Here is a 14,513-nt window from a genome sequence, read left to right as displayed (position 1 = left end):
CAACAGGTGGGAATACACAGTGACACTTATAATGTCATGTTTGCAAGGTTGAGAACCCAAGTGCAGAGAAGCAGGTAAGAAAGACCAAGAAGCATTCGTTATTCAGCTACATTGTCATGATGACTAAGTGATTCTAAAGAGGACATCAAAGCTATTAAATAGCAATTATGACCCTGAAAACAAAACAAAAAGGAATGATAAACAAGTAATCAAATGAACCAACCACACTGACAATATCTAAAATGTATTATATTGTACGACCGTTCCAATGATAAATAAATACCAACAACAGACCATTTAGGAAGTGAACTTTATTCAAATAAATAGCACATAAATAATCTTTCCTCATTCTCATACGCACACACGGTCGGTCAAGTAACAAATCAGGAAAACAAACATGAAATACTTATTATTCAAAATTGTTATCAAAAAGGGTCACGTTGCATCAAGAGTCTTTTAGTGTTTCAGTCACTCGGGACCATTCTTTTTGCACAACAAATACAACTTGAACCCATTTCAGCAATAGGAAATATGTGCAATCCTGCTTTCGCTTACACAGCAAGGTCAAAGGTCAAACATTGCACGTTTGTTCATAGAAAAAGGCACACATGTTGGTAGTGAGTGCAAAACAACCCGCGACGTCAACACTACGTTTTTCCAACATCAAAGTGGAAATAAACACTTATGAAAAGAAAGGTGTTTCACTTGCTTCTATACATTGTTGCCGGGTACAGTATACAGTATATTGCTAGTTTGTGAAAGTACCAGCGGAAGATATTACAACAAGCAGCATTTGGATTTGGTGGCCGCCCGAGCTTACTTCAGTTTGGCTGAGCAACATGCTACATGTGGACATCTCAGTAGTGTGTGTGTCTATCACTGATTCTAGTCAGCTCTTTGGTAGCAAAAAAAACAAAAACAACAACTTTTGACTTACTGTTACACAACTCGTACCTGTGCATTTGCTACAACTAGTATCTTCCCATGAAGCTATTGCACTTTCCCCGCAGCTTTGGGAAGGCCTAAAATAATGAGATGGGAAAATCTCTCTAGTGGAGCATTGAGCAGAATAGCCTCCTATGTTGGTGTTCCTCCATTTTGTCTCAGTGGTGAATTAGTATTGCTAATGTTTCCTAAAAGAGGAGTAAAAGTATGGGAACAGGAAGTAAAAAAAGAAAGAAAATATGTAGCTGGAGTGTGTCCGAGGTTTGGCTGGATTTGATTCCGAGTGGAACTTACTTTCTGGATGCAAGGTACCTAAAGTTGTGCTTGTCTTACTCAACATGACTATTTTCCTTCACTGTTGGCTAATGAGGATGTCGCAATATTTTGAAGTAAAAAAACAAACAAAAAAAAACAGCGTCTTGCACAGTTTACATAAAAAAATAATAATCACAGTTTCATCCAACATATGAATCGTTTTGTGTTAACTGAAGATTGTCTCTGGAGGAAAAAAAAAAGCCAACTAAGTGGGAAGCGTATCATAAAGAAGTGAAATGTTTTGGTCCTCGCTCCAGTCATGTGTCTGATAGTGTCTTCCTGTTTTTGTATAGCATGGAATCAGTCTCTTATTGCTTCTCGTATCACCTTGTGCACAGTTTGGTTATTGCTCTTTCAGCTTATATGAGAACAAAAGCGCTTAGCTTGCTTCATTGTTCTTTTGCGTCAAGTCGTTCTACTTAACCATCACGCAGCTGCTCAGCGGCGTCTGACCCGCCAGAACCAGCTCCTGCATGTTGGTCTCGGCTCCAGACGGCGAGCCAACGGCCCAGGCGGTGGGTTTGCTGGCAAAGTGTGCGGCGGCGCCCGATTGTTGCTGCAGGTGGTGGTGGTGGTGGTGTGCGTGCGGGCTGATGTGCAGGCGGGCCTCCAGGAGGTAAGCAGCGGAGGCCACGGGAGACAAAGAGGTGGGGGCGGCCTCCAAGCCGTGCTGCCAGAGGCCGTGAGTCAAGCGCAGCGGCTGAGGAGGCGGCAGGGGCTTGCTCTGAAGGAGTGAAGGTGCCTCGAATAAAGGAGGCGAGGCGAATACTGAAGTGGGTGGAGGAGAGGGCGACTGCTGCTGGGAGAGAAACAGCAGAGGATTCTGGGTGGGTCCTGGCGGGGCATTCTGGACCTGAGCTTGGTGCGGCTGGTGCTGGATTTGGAGCATCCTAAAAAAGAACAGAAAAAAGTCAATTTGAGTCTTTCATCTGATGATGTTGAACATTATTACGATACAAAAACAAAATAAAATTTAGATTTTAAACATTTTCATTAAAAGAACAATGGTGTATTTAAAATAAAAGATAACTGAAATGATTATTTACATTTATGAAAGTAACTAAAATTAACTATGATTATAGCAAAAATGTCTTGTTTTTGTCTTCCGGGTTAATTTAAATCTATTTATATTGCTATTACTGTTTGGCCATATAGAAGAAAGAAGGTCAAGCAGTCCTTTGGGAAGTGTAGTTTAGTTGACTTTATGACACAATACTGAAATGCCTTTTTTTTTTAATATATATATCTTGCACTCAACACTCCATATAAAAAACACAAAATAAACAAAACTAATAAAAACTAAATTCAAATTAGGCATTTTAGAAAAAAAAATCTGACTACAATGAAAAATCCAAAATACCATAATACTGACGTGGAATCTCTAATTAGGATACAATATATACATATAAAAAAAGTAATCAATACCAAAAATGCGTATTCAATTTGTGAAGAGACTCGCCTCCCAAATACAAGCAGTAATCTCCATCTCCACATTGGTCCCTAGAACATGTTCTATTGTTTCATCGTTTTATGGTTCACAACTGTTAGCTTCTCATATGATGGTAAAAATGTTAAAATTTGAAGTAGATATAATCATCCCTGCATTTCTTTCACTAGCTGGCAAAGTTGTTAAGACACTAATCTATTTTTATACTTGGAGGACAGCTAAGAATGTGAAAATGTTACTTGAAACATTGCCTATACAGTTGATGAAGGTTGATAACGAGATTATTCCCATTTCCATTACAGGGTTCCCCGCTTTTGTTTTCCAAATTTATTTTAGAAGTGTTTTAAAAAGTTGTAAGGCTTAAAGTGGTCTCTCTATAGTTGGATTTTTTTTTTGTTCTTACCGTTGCTGGTGCAGCACCTCCTCCAGCATGCTACGGTGCTCAGAGAGGGCGGGGCCGAGGGAGCCGCGGCTGCCCCGGTTGGAGGACGGGGGCGACGCAACTGGCCTCGTCACACCCTTGATCTTATTCAATCCCAGGAGCCCATTGGTGCGAGTGCTTTTCCTCAGCTGCTGCCGGAAAGCTTTGAGGCCTGCAGAGAGGCATGGGAATGTGTTACACAATACCATCTTGTGATCCGACAAGGTTCAAGCATGAGATAACAGCGAAAATCAGGTTCGGGGAAGTGGGGATCAAATGACCCACTTTGAATGTTCTGTTATGGTACCTTGCGTCAGGGAGGTGTCAGACGCCCTGCGACCCTCCTGGAAGCTTGCTGCAGGAAGGCTCCCCTGGATCTGGGGCAGGAGGTGGGAGGAGAGGGCCAGGGGGGTGCCAGCGGGCAGTAGCGCCCCCTCTTTAGCAAAGCAGGCAGGTGTTGACACGCCGCCACCCATGGGAGCCTGCAGAGTGGCGCTGGGACTGGAGGACGACTTGAGGCAGCTGTCAGAAGAGGCGCCGTCAGAGGGACTGACAACAATACCTGAGAGGAAAAAAGGAGATTTGTTACAAAGAATATCAAAATTGCTTGTGAGTTAAATTGGGAACGAAATACATTCAAGAAAAGTGGATGGCTCAGAAATATTTTAACAGTGAACTCAGCTGTTTCTATTGAAGTCCGTTTGACAGTAAAGTACTCCCATTTCCTGACTTTTTAGTCAAAACGAATGCAATCATCTACTGTTTGTATCTGAATGCAGTTGCTGAGTCAAAATGCCAAAGAAAAAAACTCTGCAGCTGACGGGCTGGTTATAAATATCAACCCCAAGAAATATGTCGCCTGGGGGCTGCATAGGGGATGGCATAAGAACACTCTGACAGGATATTGTGGTTGGCTGTGATCTTTCAGCAATGCTATGACATCATTGCCTTTTTTTGTTCATGATTTTTGCTTTACAGCCTTATTTGACTGTTAAAATAAGCCATTAAATATTTAGCATTTCTTGCAAGAATGTTTTGAGGAAGGGTAGGGTAATGTAGGGATGTTGGATACCACTTTTTTTCAGACCGATACCAGTACGAGGACTTAACTCTCATATTCGATATCAAGTACCGATACCATTGGTTTGATAAAATGAATGTAGCATCGGCCGAATACGATACCGAGTATTGGTACTCATCCATCCTTAGTTTTGACTCTCTATGCATAGACAACAATAGATCTACATTTTTTACTTGTATTTATAGTTTTATCTTTTTTATGTATAATATGATTTAATATTTTCTTACCTTCATTATATTTTATTTTTGTGTTTTATTATTTATGGGCATAATTAACACATTATTTGTATGCAACGGTGGCTGTTTTAAAGTGTTCTACTTGTATAAATAGTTTATTTCGCTTATTTATTATTTTTTATTGTTTTTTTTATATCATTATAGTTAATTTTGATATTTAATTATTTTCTTAATATTTATATTATCATGTAATTTATTTCATTCATTTTCAAACAGTGTACCAACTATTATATCGTTAGTATTTATTTCAATTTTCATGTTAAATTGAATTTAGATTTAATAATAATAATAATTATAATGACAATAATAATAATAATACAAATTTTCCCAAGACTCAGCAGGTAGAATGGATTATAGTGCTTACACGGAGGGTTGCACTGGTGAAACTGAGCGGACACCTCGGCCAAAGTGTGCCGGCGTGAGGTGGTAGTGGGAGGCAGCAGCGGACACAAGCTTTGCACCGCCTCTTCTTCGTCCAGGTCGCGGGGCCGCACCTCCTCACTGATGCTTGTCTCTAACAGGCTGTTGGGCGAAATGGAGCGGTTCCACAGCAGCCTGTTGAAGCTGGCCTCCACCGGGAAGACCACGCGCTGGAGAGGAAAAGCTCAGATGAGAAATGCATTCGCTGGGGTAGAAGTTGAGGATGATGAGGATTGGTGCCCAATATTTACCTGGAACAATCCACCTTGATCGCACTCCATCTCCGAGTAGATTGGAGAAGCATTTTTGTTTGGAATGGAGAATGCCGCTGCTCTGAAGTTGTCTGCCTTCATGACGACTTGCTGCAAATCGGAGAATGTTCTTAAGCGACTCGGGTGAGATGCGGTTATTTCTTGACAGAGCAGGAGCAGAACTCACCTCCGCTCCGGTGGTGTCTGAGATGCTCCTCTGCCTTTGGTTCCAGCTTCCGCACTGACGGCTCAGCTGCTGGTTGCGATGCTCTTTGACCCTCTCCAGAAGTAAGTAGTAGATGGCCGAGAAGTGATTGTAGCTGCTGCTCTGCAAAGACTTAAGATGAAATGGTAAAGTTAGCTTCTTCCTTGCTGCCCACCAAGAAACATCACAGATCTCCCAAAAGATGCATCACTAGTTTTTAACTGAAAGCCAACACCAAAATAAACTGATTGTGCAATGATCCGAATCTAATACTGCCCCAAGCTTGCTTTAAATTGCTCACTTCGATGGTCCTCTGGCGGTCGATCCCCAGGGTGTTCATGATCCCCAGCACAGGTTCACTATAGTCCCCGAGGTTGGAGTTGTAATCTGTCAGGGAGTGGCTGAGCGTCTGGTGGGCTGCCGTGGGGTCCGCCAGCATCCAGCGGTGCTGCTTGATCTGGGCCACACTGATCCTCTTTGCCGGGTCCACCACCAGCATCTTGCGGATGAGGTTTTCACAGTCTGGAGGAATTATTTGGGGAAAATGTCAGTTTTGTTTGTTTTTTTTTAAACAACAAAGTGATTAGTACTAATTTGGCTGTGTTGGTAGTTAAAAGTTACCTTGGGACATAAAGAAGGGAATTCTGAAGCGTCCCTCAGTGACTCTTTGCTTGAGTGCAGGAAGGCTGGGATTGTCGAAGGGAAGGGAGCCACACACCAGCACGTAGAGCACCACACCGAGGCTCTGCGAGAGGAAGCACACATTAACCAAAATGATAACAAATGCATTTGGATTTTTTTTTTTCAAATTAATAAGAACTTACCCAAATGTCCAGTTGAGGTCCTTCATATTCTTTGCCCTCAAAGACTTCAGGGGCCGCGTACGGGGGGCTGCCACACCATGTGGACAGGGGCTCCCCTGCATTGTAGAAGTTACCGAATCCAAAGTCTACAAAGATAAACACATAAAGATGTATTATTTAATTGTAATTATTACACTCCGCATTCCAATAAAAGCAACAGAAAGGTCCGTGATATTACACATATTAAATAGGAAGTCAACCTTAAACACTTCTTGACAATAATATGTTATATGTGACCTCACCATTCTAAACATGACATTCTGATTTATATTACATTTGTGGAATATGAGTTATGTAGCAAAATCCAGCCATTTTCATCCATCTCAGGGGGCGGAAAATGACATCATAGCTGTTCAGGGCTCTGGCTACGACCAATCACAGCTCATCTGTTTCCTGAAGCTGAGTTGTGATTGGTTATTACCTGAGAATGAGCAACTGTTATGTCATTTTCACGCAACAGCAAGTGGCAAAATGGCCGCCTTCTGATATTGATAAAAACGGCTGGACTTTACTGCATAACTCATATTCCACTAGCGCAATATTAACCAGAATACCGTATTTAGACTAGTGGGACTGCATAGAATATATTATTGTCAATCATTTTTGTGGGGGGTTGACTTTCCCTTTAAGGTCATTTAAATTTGTATTAATATTAAAAATGGAATATTTGAATTTAAAATAGAAATTCTAATGTATTACTGGATTGATTTCTTCTCTGCATTCCAAGTCTCTTATGAACATGTAAATGTGCTACAAAAATACATTTTAGTCAAGTACTGTAGTAAATCCATCAGGATTTGACTTGTTTCTCTCTCAGGCTTAATTCTTCAAATTTATCAAGATATCTTAGACAATTATATACAATTGTTTAAGATATCTTGATAAGTTTGAAGAATTATTCCCACAAAGTTGGAAGAATATATTCTTCCAACTTTGTGGGAATAGATGACAGAACAATACCCTTTTTTGTTCCAGGGCACTGAATTTGGGTTCAGCTTGTTTGTGGATCAGATTACATCACTCGGCTGTACTAGAACAACATGTTCTCTTGCGTGCTGACATAAATGTGGTCAGCGTGCGTACGTAGTGCTATCACACTTAATTAGTGCTGAGAAATTGCATCAATGAGACCATCTCTTCACAGGACACCACACATGAAGGGGATTTAAAAAAGGAGTCAAGAGGACGTACCGGCCAGTTTGATGTTCATGTTGGCGTCCAGCAGCAGGTTTTCGGTTTTGAGGTCACGGTGGACGATGTGGTGCCGGTGGCAGTAGTCGACTGCCGTAAGAATCTGCCAAAATTTCTTCCGTGCTTCTGTTTCGCTCATGCGGCCGTTTGAGGACAGGTGATCTAAAAGAAAGAAAAAGGGTTTTTATTAAGTAAAGATTTCATCTATGTTATCAAAATTCCCAGATGTCGTGCAGATATGCCTCCGAGAATCATTTCTTTCTGTTCATTATAGTCAAAAAGGAACATATTTTGGAACAATGTTCTTCTGCCCCCAAAGTTTACATTTTGCTTTTTGATAACTTTGATGAGTTATTCCACTGCTTCAAAGTATGAAAGTAGGAATGTTACACTTTTTGTCAGACCGATACCAGTGTGAGTACTCAACTCGAGTAGTCACTGATACCGATACCAAGTACTGATACCACTTATACTTTGATACATAAAATTTCTCAAAACAATGACAGATCTTTTTAAAGAAAAAAATATTTTCCAAATATAGATTTTTGTACTTAAAATTACATGAAATGAATGGAAATCGCTTATCTGATTTCAAATTTTGTAGTTCTTGATTGTAAAATAGCCATAAGAGGGCGGCCGATACTGATTTCGGCTGCTGTCGCAAGTACTGATACCTTGACATAAGGCCATTGCCCATCCCTAATTAAAATAAGGCATTGACAACTCCACTTAACTTTATGAATGACATGTGTACCATAAAATATGTTTAACAAAACAATTAAGATTCCAATAAATGTGTAGACAAGCCCCAATGCAACTTTCAACTGCCTTTTGAATGACGTTGAAATTGTCACAATTATTAAAGAAACATACTTTTGTTTTTGGTTGAGCTATGAAACAGTTACAAATGGATGACAAAGAGTCCAATTTTGAATGCCTCCAGTCATGCAATAAGAAATAACCCCAAAAAATTGATTCCTTGATAATTATGAATTTGGTCAAGTCTGTGAAATTTCTCTATTGTGTCTTCAAGGAACAGTCTCAAATGGTTTCCTGGCTTCCTGTAAGACCCCCCCCCCCCACACACACACACACACACTTTCCCGTGGCAACTGCTCACTATAAACAGTCAGAAAAAAATGTTCCAAGAACTCACCAAACATCTCCCCGTTCTTTGCATATTCTGTCACGATGTACAGCATGTCTTTGGTCTCCATGACCTACAGAGAGAGAGACAGGAGTATTAAAGTGGGAAAATTGAAATGGTCAATGAATCTCTCAGGCTTTCCTAACAGTGAATTTAAGGATAGCACGGTACTGTCTTTCATGTGTTTTGGATTTCTAAGAGATGCTGGATGCGGTTTCAGAGGGCTGCTCACATGGCCCAGCAATGAGTTTAGCAGCCAGCTGACAACACAGGTCGTAAAGACGCCCTTCGAGATCTTTCTAGCTTCTAAAAGAAAAGTATTATGTGTCCAGGGAGCTCTCAGGGGAGGGCCACATCAGATCAGAGTGAAAGTTACACAACAAATGGTATTTTCAACAGATACCAAAAAGTGCTGGAAAAGTTCACGCTGGACATTAAATTCCGCTGTCCGATTCTTTCCAGTTGCCGAAAGACAGAGACAGATGTCTTTATCAGTGAGGTAGAGAAGCACTTGTAGAGGTGTCGCTGACGTCACTGCACTAGAACACGTCAAGGGCCCTTTGGCCATGACGGGAATGTAAACAACGTGTGTGACGCAAGGTCAAAGGCGAACGCAAGGTCAAAAGGAGAAACAGTTGACAGTGAACTGCCACTCGGCAAGAAAATAACATGATGCTCATGTATCAGGACTGACTGGACCTGATGAGGAATACTGACTCATTGTCCACATTCTGAATAAAGCCATGAAACAAGATGTTCCTTTTAGACCGAGTGAATTACGCGTGAAACCAATGAGTGTTACAGCTGTGCAGCTTATATAATTGTTAGAATTACCTCCGACAAGGAGCACGTCTGTCTGTTAGCAATGGGGAAATGATGTGAGGAGGGGAAGGAAATCCCTTTAACACAACTGAAATGCAGAATGCTAATTTTTTTTAAATCAATAACTGTCAATGATGAAACGTTTGTGAAAGCTTCAGGTAAGATCAAAGTCGTTTATTTTGCAATAAAAATATTACAATAAAAAAAATGTGTAACACGACTAGATTAAATATGTAATTTATGAGGAAAAAAAGTAAAATACTGTAATGTAAAATCATCAAAGTCATAGTATTAAAAAAAAAAATGTTTTGGGATTACGAGAAAAAAACATTGAGGGCCTGCCCTTAATATCTTCTTGTTTGCAAGTAACAACAAAGACAACTAAGAAGTCCGAAGAAAAAAGCCCAATCTTGATAATATTTTGCTTGGACATTTGTGGCACAAATCATAAATTAAAATTAAAAATTTCAAATAACTTTCTTGCATCAACTTAAAAAAAACCCTTTCATTACATTTTCTTATTAACTGAATTGCAGAAATCACATTAATCGTTTGCATTTTGGCATCCATTTTGAACACCCAATGCATGTGAAGTTACAATGGTACCACTACTAAATAAGATTCCTTGGCCAATAAAGGGCTATAAAAAAACAAAAACAACCAATCAGTCTGCCAAATGATTAACATCTTAGGTATTGTTGAGGCGCTTACAAATGGAATTTAAATTAATAATCCCCCAAATTAGGTAGCAAAAAACACAACAGACTGGGACAAAAGGCAGAAAGGAAAACAAAGAATGTTTGTTTACGTGCTGCTGCTTTGCGTTTCCCAAGCGCGTGTCACGCAAAGCCAGCTCAGTGGATTCTCTCTTTAATTCTTCAATTCAATTAACGAGGGAAGACCTTCACGTGACGCACAGACACATTGCACTTGGTGGCAGAGGTTGCTAATTGGATTTAACGCAAAGCGCTGTCAACCAATGTGACCCTCGCAATCGTACGAGCATTACATGACTACATAAAAAAAAAACATTTGAGGCATGCATTGTTCCACTACTACGTTGCTCCTACTTCTACAGTGAACATGAAACCACTTCCTGCACTTCAGAGACTTTCTCGTAAGGTGGAAAATAAATGCGGTAAAACAGTAATTCTACACCAACACACACACACACAACACCCACGCATGACGTAGAGATAAACACACCTGATAAAGTTTGATGATGTGAGGGTGGTTGAGCAGCTTCATAATCTGCACTTCCCTGTAGATTTTCTCCAAATTGGACGGGTTCAGTCGAGTCTTGTCGATAATCTTTATGGCCACCTGAGAAAATCATTCACAGTTAAATTAGGATCTCCCAAAAAAATAAAATGCATGCATTAGAAGAATCCTCTACCGACCTGGGTTTTTGTGACTTTATGTTTCGCCAGTTTCACCACAGCAAAGTTGCCTTTGCCTAGCGTGCGGATGATCTCGTAGAAGCCCACCTGGAGGGGCCTCCCCTGGGGCCCCGAGCTGGGGTGGGCTCCCCGGCTGTTGTCTGACATGATAACCATAGTGCACCAACGCAGGCAGGGGACGGGATGAGGCTAGCAGGATAAAATATGACATTTCTGTGTTACTTGTATGTCAGTAAACATTCTTAAGCAGATTAAATTATGACAAGCGGTATAGGAAATGGATGGAGTAGATTTACAATAGAGGGCAAAAGAAAACATAAAAGGTACAGTGATTCCACAGTGAGGATATTCAACACCACCCTCACCCTCCTTAAAAAACAAAAGTACTGTATACACACTACACCTACCACATTATTGAATAGTAACCAAGAGTTTTCTTCTCATAGCTGGCATTTTACCATGATAAAAGTAGCAGCACAGACACGGGTATGATTTATTTTTAATTAATTTATTTTTATTTGAAAAATTATACAGTAGTGTAATAGTGTACCATATGTGACCAATGTGTCAAATTTTGATCAAATTTAGGGTGTTAGATGATTTATTTGTATATCCTGGCTGTATTGTAATAGATACGTATATATGTACATAAGAGACATTCTAAATCAGCAAAACAAATGGTGGCTCAAGACAGAACAGAATATAAATGTAATTGTGCTATAAGTGACTGGAAATGAGTTAGCCTTGTAACCTGTTAGCTACTCCATCACATTAAACCTATTGTGAGTAAGCAAGTGAAAAATGGGAACCAGCAGCCATTTAAAATATTAGCCTTACCTTACAAAGTGTACATAAATCTCCTCCTAGGGTTCTTCTCAAAAGAAGAAAGCAAATTGCGGCGTTGGAAAAACCAAGCGAGAACAACTTCACCTCCTCGCCCGTGTAAGGTGTCTCGGTGCGGGACTGTGCTACCGCTTTGTGCGGGTGCTTTCCGCCGGAATGTGGCTGAGTGGCTCTTTCGGCACTCGCAGAGGGAGGGAACTCCTCCTCTTCTTACTCGCCCGCCTCTTCTTCCTCCTCCCCCGCCTCCGCCATGATAAATTGATACCCACCTCATTAACGTCACACAAGCGTCAGAGATTCGAGCCGAGTGCAAGGCAAGGCCGGGTACCAGCGCAAGGCGCGGGTTGCCGGGCAACAGCGCGGCTCGGGCTACCGGTGACGTCGGCGCTGATGGAAGGGTTGCTGGGAGATGAGCGCGGTGACGTCGGTGGTGGAGACGTGTCACCACGTGATCTTTGAGCGAGAGAGGGCGGGAGGATGAAAGAGAGTGAGAGAGAGCGAGAGAGAAAGGAAGTGGTGACGATCAGCAGTTCACTTTACTTTCGCTTTCGTCATATTTATGCTGCATATTGTACGACGCAATCTAAATCTCAACATTATATCTAACATAGTTGTTGTTGAGTGGGTAAAGTATGAAACAGTCCACTGAGTCTTTACATTATAGAAAGTCCTGTAATATAGGCTGCATAAATTCATTTTTAAAATGCACTATTTTGCATATTCATTCTCATTCATACTCACTTTTCGTTGGTGATACGTTCCAAGCCGCCCCGCAATAGGTGAATTTCTGCAAAGTAGAGGTTGACTTTTTGAAATAACGTTTTAGATTTATTAATTTCATAAATTAAATGTATCTTTTGTCAGGGGAGAGGGAAGTTTATACATCCTGTAGGGCTGGGAATCGACTCAATTCATAAGAGTTCAGTTTGATTCGATTTATTTATTTATTTATTAGATTCAATTCGAATCAGTTCACTGCACTCTATATCGTTTAATTATGGAACATAAATTCTTCTTAATATAAAGGACACAATAAAAACTCCACAAACATTAAATTCCAAATTAAATTTTGCAAGGCAGTAAGTGGTTACATTATTTAGTTTATTTATAAAAGTAACACTTGTTATAATTACTTCGGTCTTACACAAACAAACATTGACATCAGCAAGGATGACATGAAAATATTTTAATTCTAATTGAATAATTGTTCATATAAATTAAAAATATTCTGAATCATCTTTAAGTGCAATAAGTCAGGTCTTTCATAATCATAAATGTAAGAAAATAGTTTTTAAGTTCAGTAAATTTCGAGAGACCAAAAAGATAACCCCCCCCCCCAAAATGGGCTTTAAAATTAAATTTTTCTCATCAATACATAGAAAAAATAGATATTAAAATAATCAATTCATGGTTTTATGAATCAATGTCAGGCTCGAAAAGGAAAATCAATTCAATATCGATTATTCGATTTTTTAAACCCAGCCCTAACATCGAGCTAAAATTGCTGCCCTCGTGACCCGACCTAGATTAAGTCGAAGAGAATGGACAATCATTGTGACATTATTTTTTACGAAATATGCAACATAGTGTAAATGTGTTATCCAGGAATAAAGAAATCTAATCTAACAATTGCATGCCAGTTTTTGAGTGATTTCCTCATTCCAATGTTGTGCGTGCAACCTGCTGTCATTCCAGTCTTACGTACGTGTCATCATGAGACATCATCCGCATCTTTTCATCTACAGATGTATCATCACTATGAATGGAATGCTGCAAAGTGCTGACTGACTCAAACAGTCGACATTCTTGCTGCAAAGACGTGCAGAAAAAGAGTGCATCATAGTAGGTTACATTGACATTGCGACATGAGTAGTCATGTATATTCAATCAAAAGTCACTTGGAGTGTTGTCAGACTTTTCTGCAAGCATTAAAAGTTTGTATGGCAGGATGTAGTGTGAATCATGCTTTTTGCCATTGGTGCACTTCCATTATTATACTGACACTCATGTGTACCTGTTGACAATGAAACCCGCACAAAGGGAGGCATTGAGAGTGGAGATCTGTTAATCTGGCGGTCTCATAGGGGAGACATCAAGGTCAACGTCACGAGATGTGTGCTGGCAAAACAAAATGGATCCCCAGGCTGTGGCAAATTGGCACACTTTTAATCACATCAGGCATAAAGTTAATATGATGAAAACATTTGTTCCCATTGGAAATAAGGGCCAAACTGTCACAGTTAACTACATTAAGTACAAGCAATATTTCAAGTAACATTTTAACACATCTAAATGTCATGGTGGGCTCAGTTTATGACATTCCCAAAATATGGCATTTCAAGGTTATGAATTATTGGGCGCAAAAAGGTTGGTTAGTTATTGTTTTTCACTTCATTGTTTCATGCAAACATATAATTACGACTTTACTGCCGCTTAAGAGTAAGTTAGTGATAGGCTACAGTGCATTCCGTAATACAGTGTGTACAAATTTCATTGTTGCCATAGAAACATAACTCCATCATAAACCGAGTATTTCCTGTTGGAAAAAAATAAAAATAAAAATAAAAATAAAAATAAAAATAAAAATAAAAATAAAAATAAAAATAAAAATAAAAATAAAAATAAAAATAAAAATAAAAATAAAAATAAAAATAAAAATAAAAATATATATTCAGACTTGATGGAGAGAGAGGCTTGCAGAAGGTGAATCGACATCATAGTGCACTTTTAGCATTCTTAAAGAGGGCGTTTGCACATAAAAAAACAGAAGGTGAATCGACATCATGAAATTATACGGTGAACTACCGAACTGCTTATGAAATAAGATAAAAACAATAAATGAAGCAAAATTGCGAGAGGGTAAGTTTTCTGGAGGTCAAAATGAGTTTTGAGGATCAAAATAAAACACAATTTATCACTATCCACC

At 39.6% G+C, this 14,513-nt stretch overlaps 1 protein-coding gene across 1 annotated transcript; it reads right to left on the bottom strand.

Moving 5' to 3' along the window:
- Positions 1 to 296: 296 nt before the first annotated feature.
- On the bottom strand, positions 297 to 11,853 carry sik1 (salt-inducible kinase 1). Its single transcript, XM_077579609.1, has 14 exons — positions 11,582 to 11,853; positions 10,745 to 10,933; positions 10,551 to 10,667; positions 8,532 to 8,595; positions 7,376 to 7,537; positions 6,146 to 6,270; positions 5,943 to 6,066; positions 5,623 to 5,843; positions 5,304 to 5,453; positions 5,117 to 5,227; positions 4,810 to 5,035; positions 3,436 to 3,690; positions 3,111 to 3,300; positions 297 to 2,150 (listed from the first exon to the last, which is right to left on the bottom strand). The coding sequence occupies exons 2-14, from the start codon at positions 10,898 to 10,900 to the stop codon at positions 1,676 to 1,678; spliced, it is 2,376 nt and encodes a 791-aa protein (XP_077435735.1). The 5' UTR covers positions 10,901 to 10,933; positions 11,582 to 11,853; the 3' UTR covers positions 297 to 1,675.
- Between the last annotated feature and the right edge of the window lie 2,660 nt (positions 11,854 to 14,513).

This window comes from Vanacampus margaritifer, chromosome 11, assembly GCF_051991255.1.
Source record: "Vanacampus margaritifer isolate UIUO_Vmar chromosome 11, RoL_Vmar_1.0, whole genome shotgun sequence".
Taxonomy (NCBI): domain Eukaryota; kingdom Metazoa; phylum Chordata; class Actinopteri; order Syngnathiformes; family Syngnathidae; genus Vanacampus; species Vanacampus margaritifer.
The sequence above is the reverse complement of the archived record's forward strand: the minus strand, read 5'-3'. Positions and strand labels throughout refer to the sequence as shown.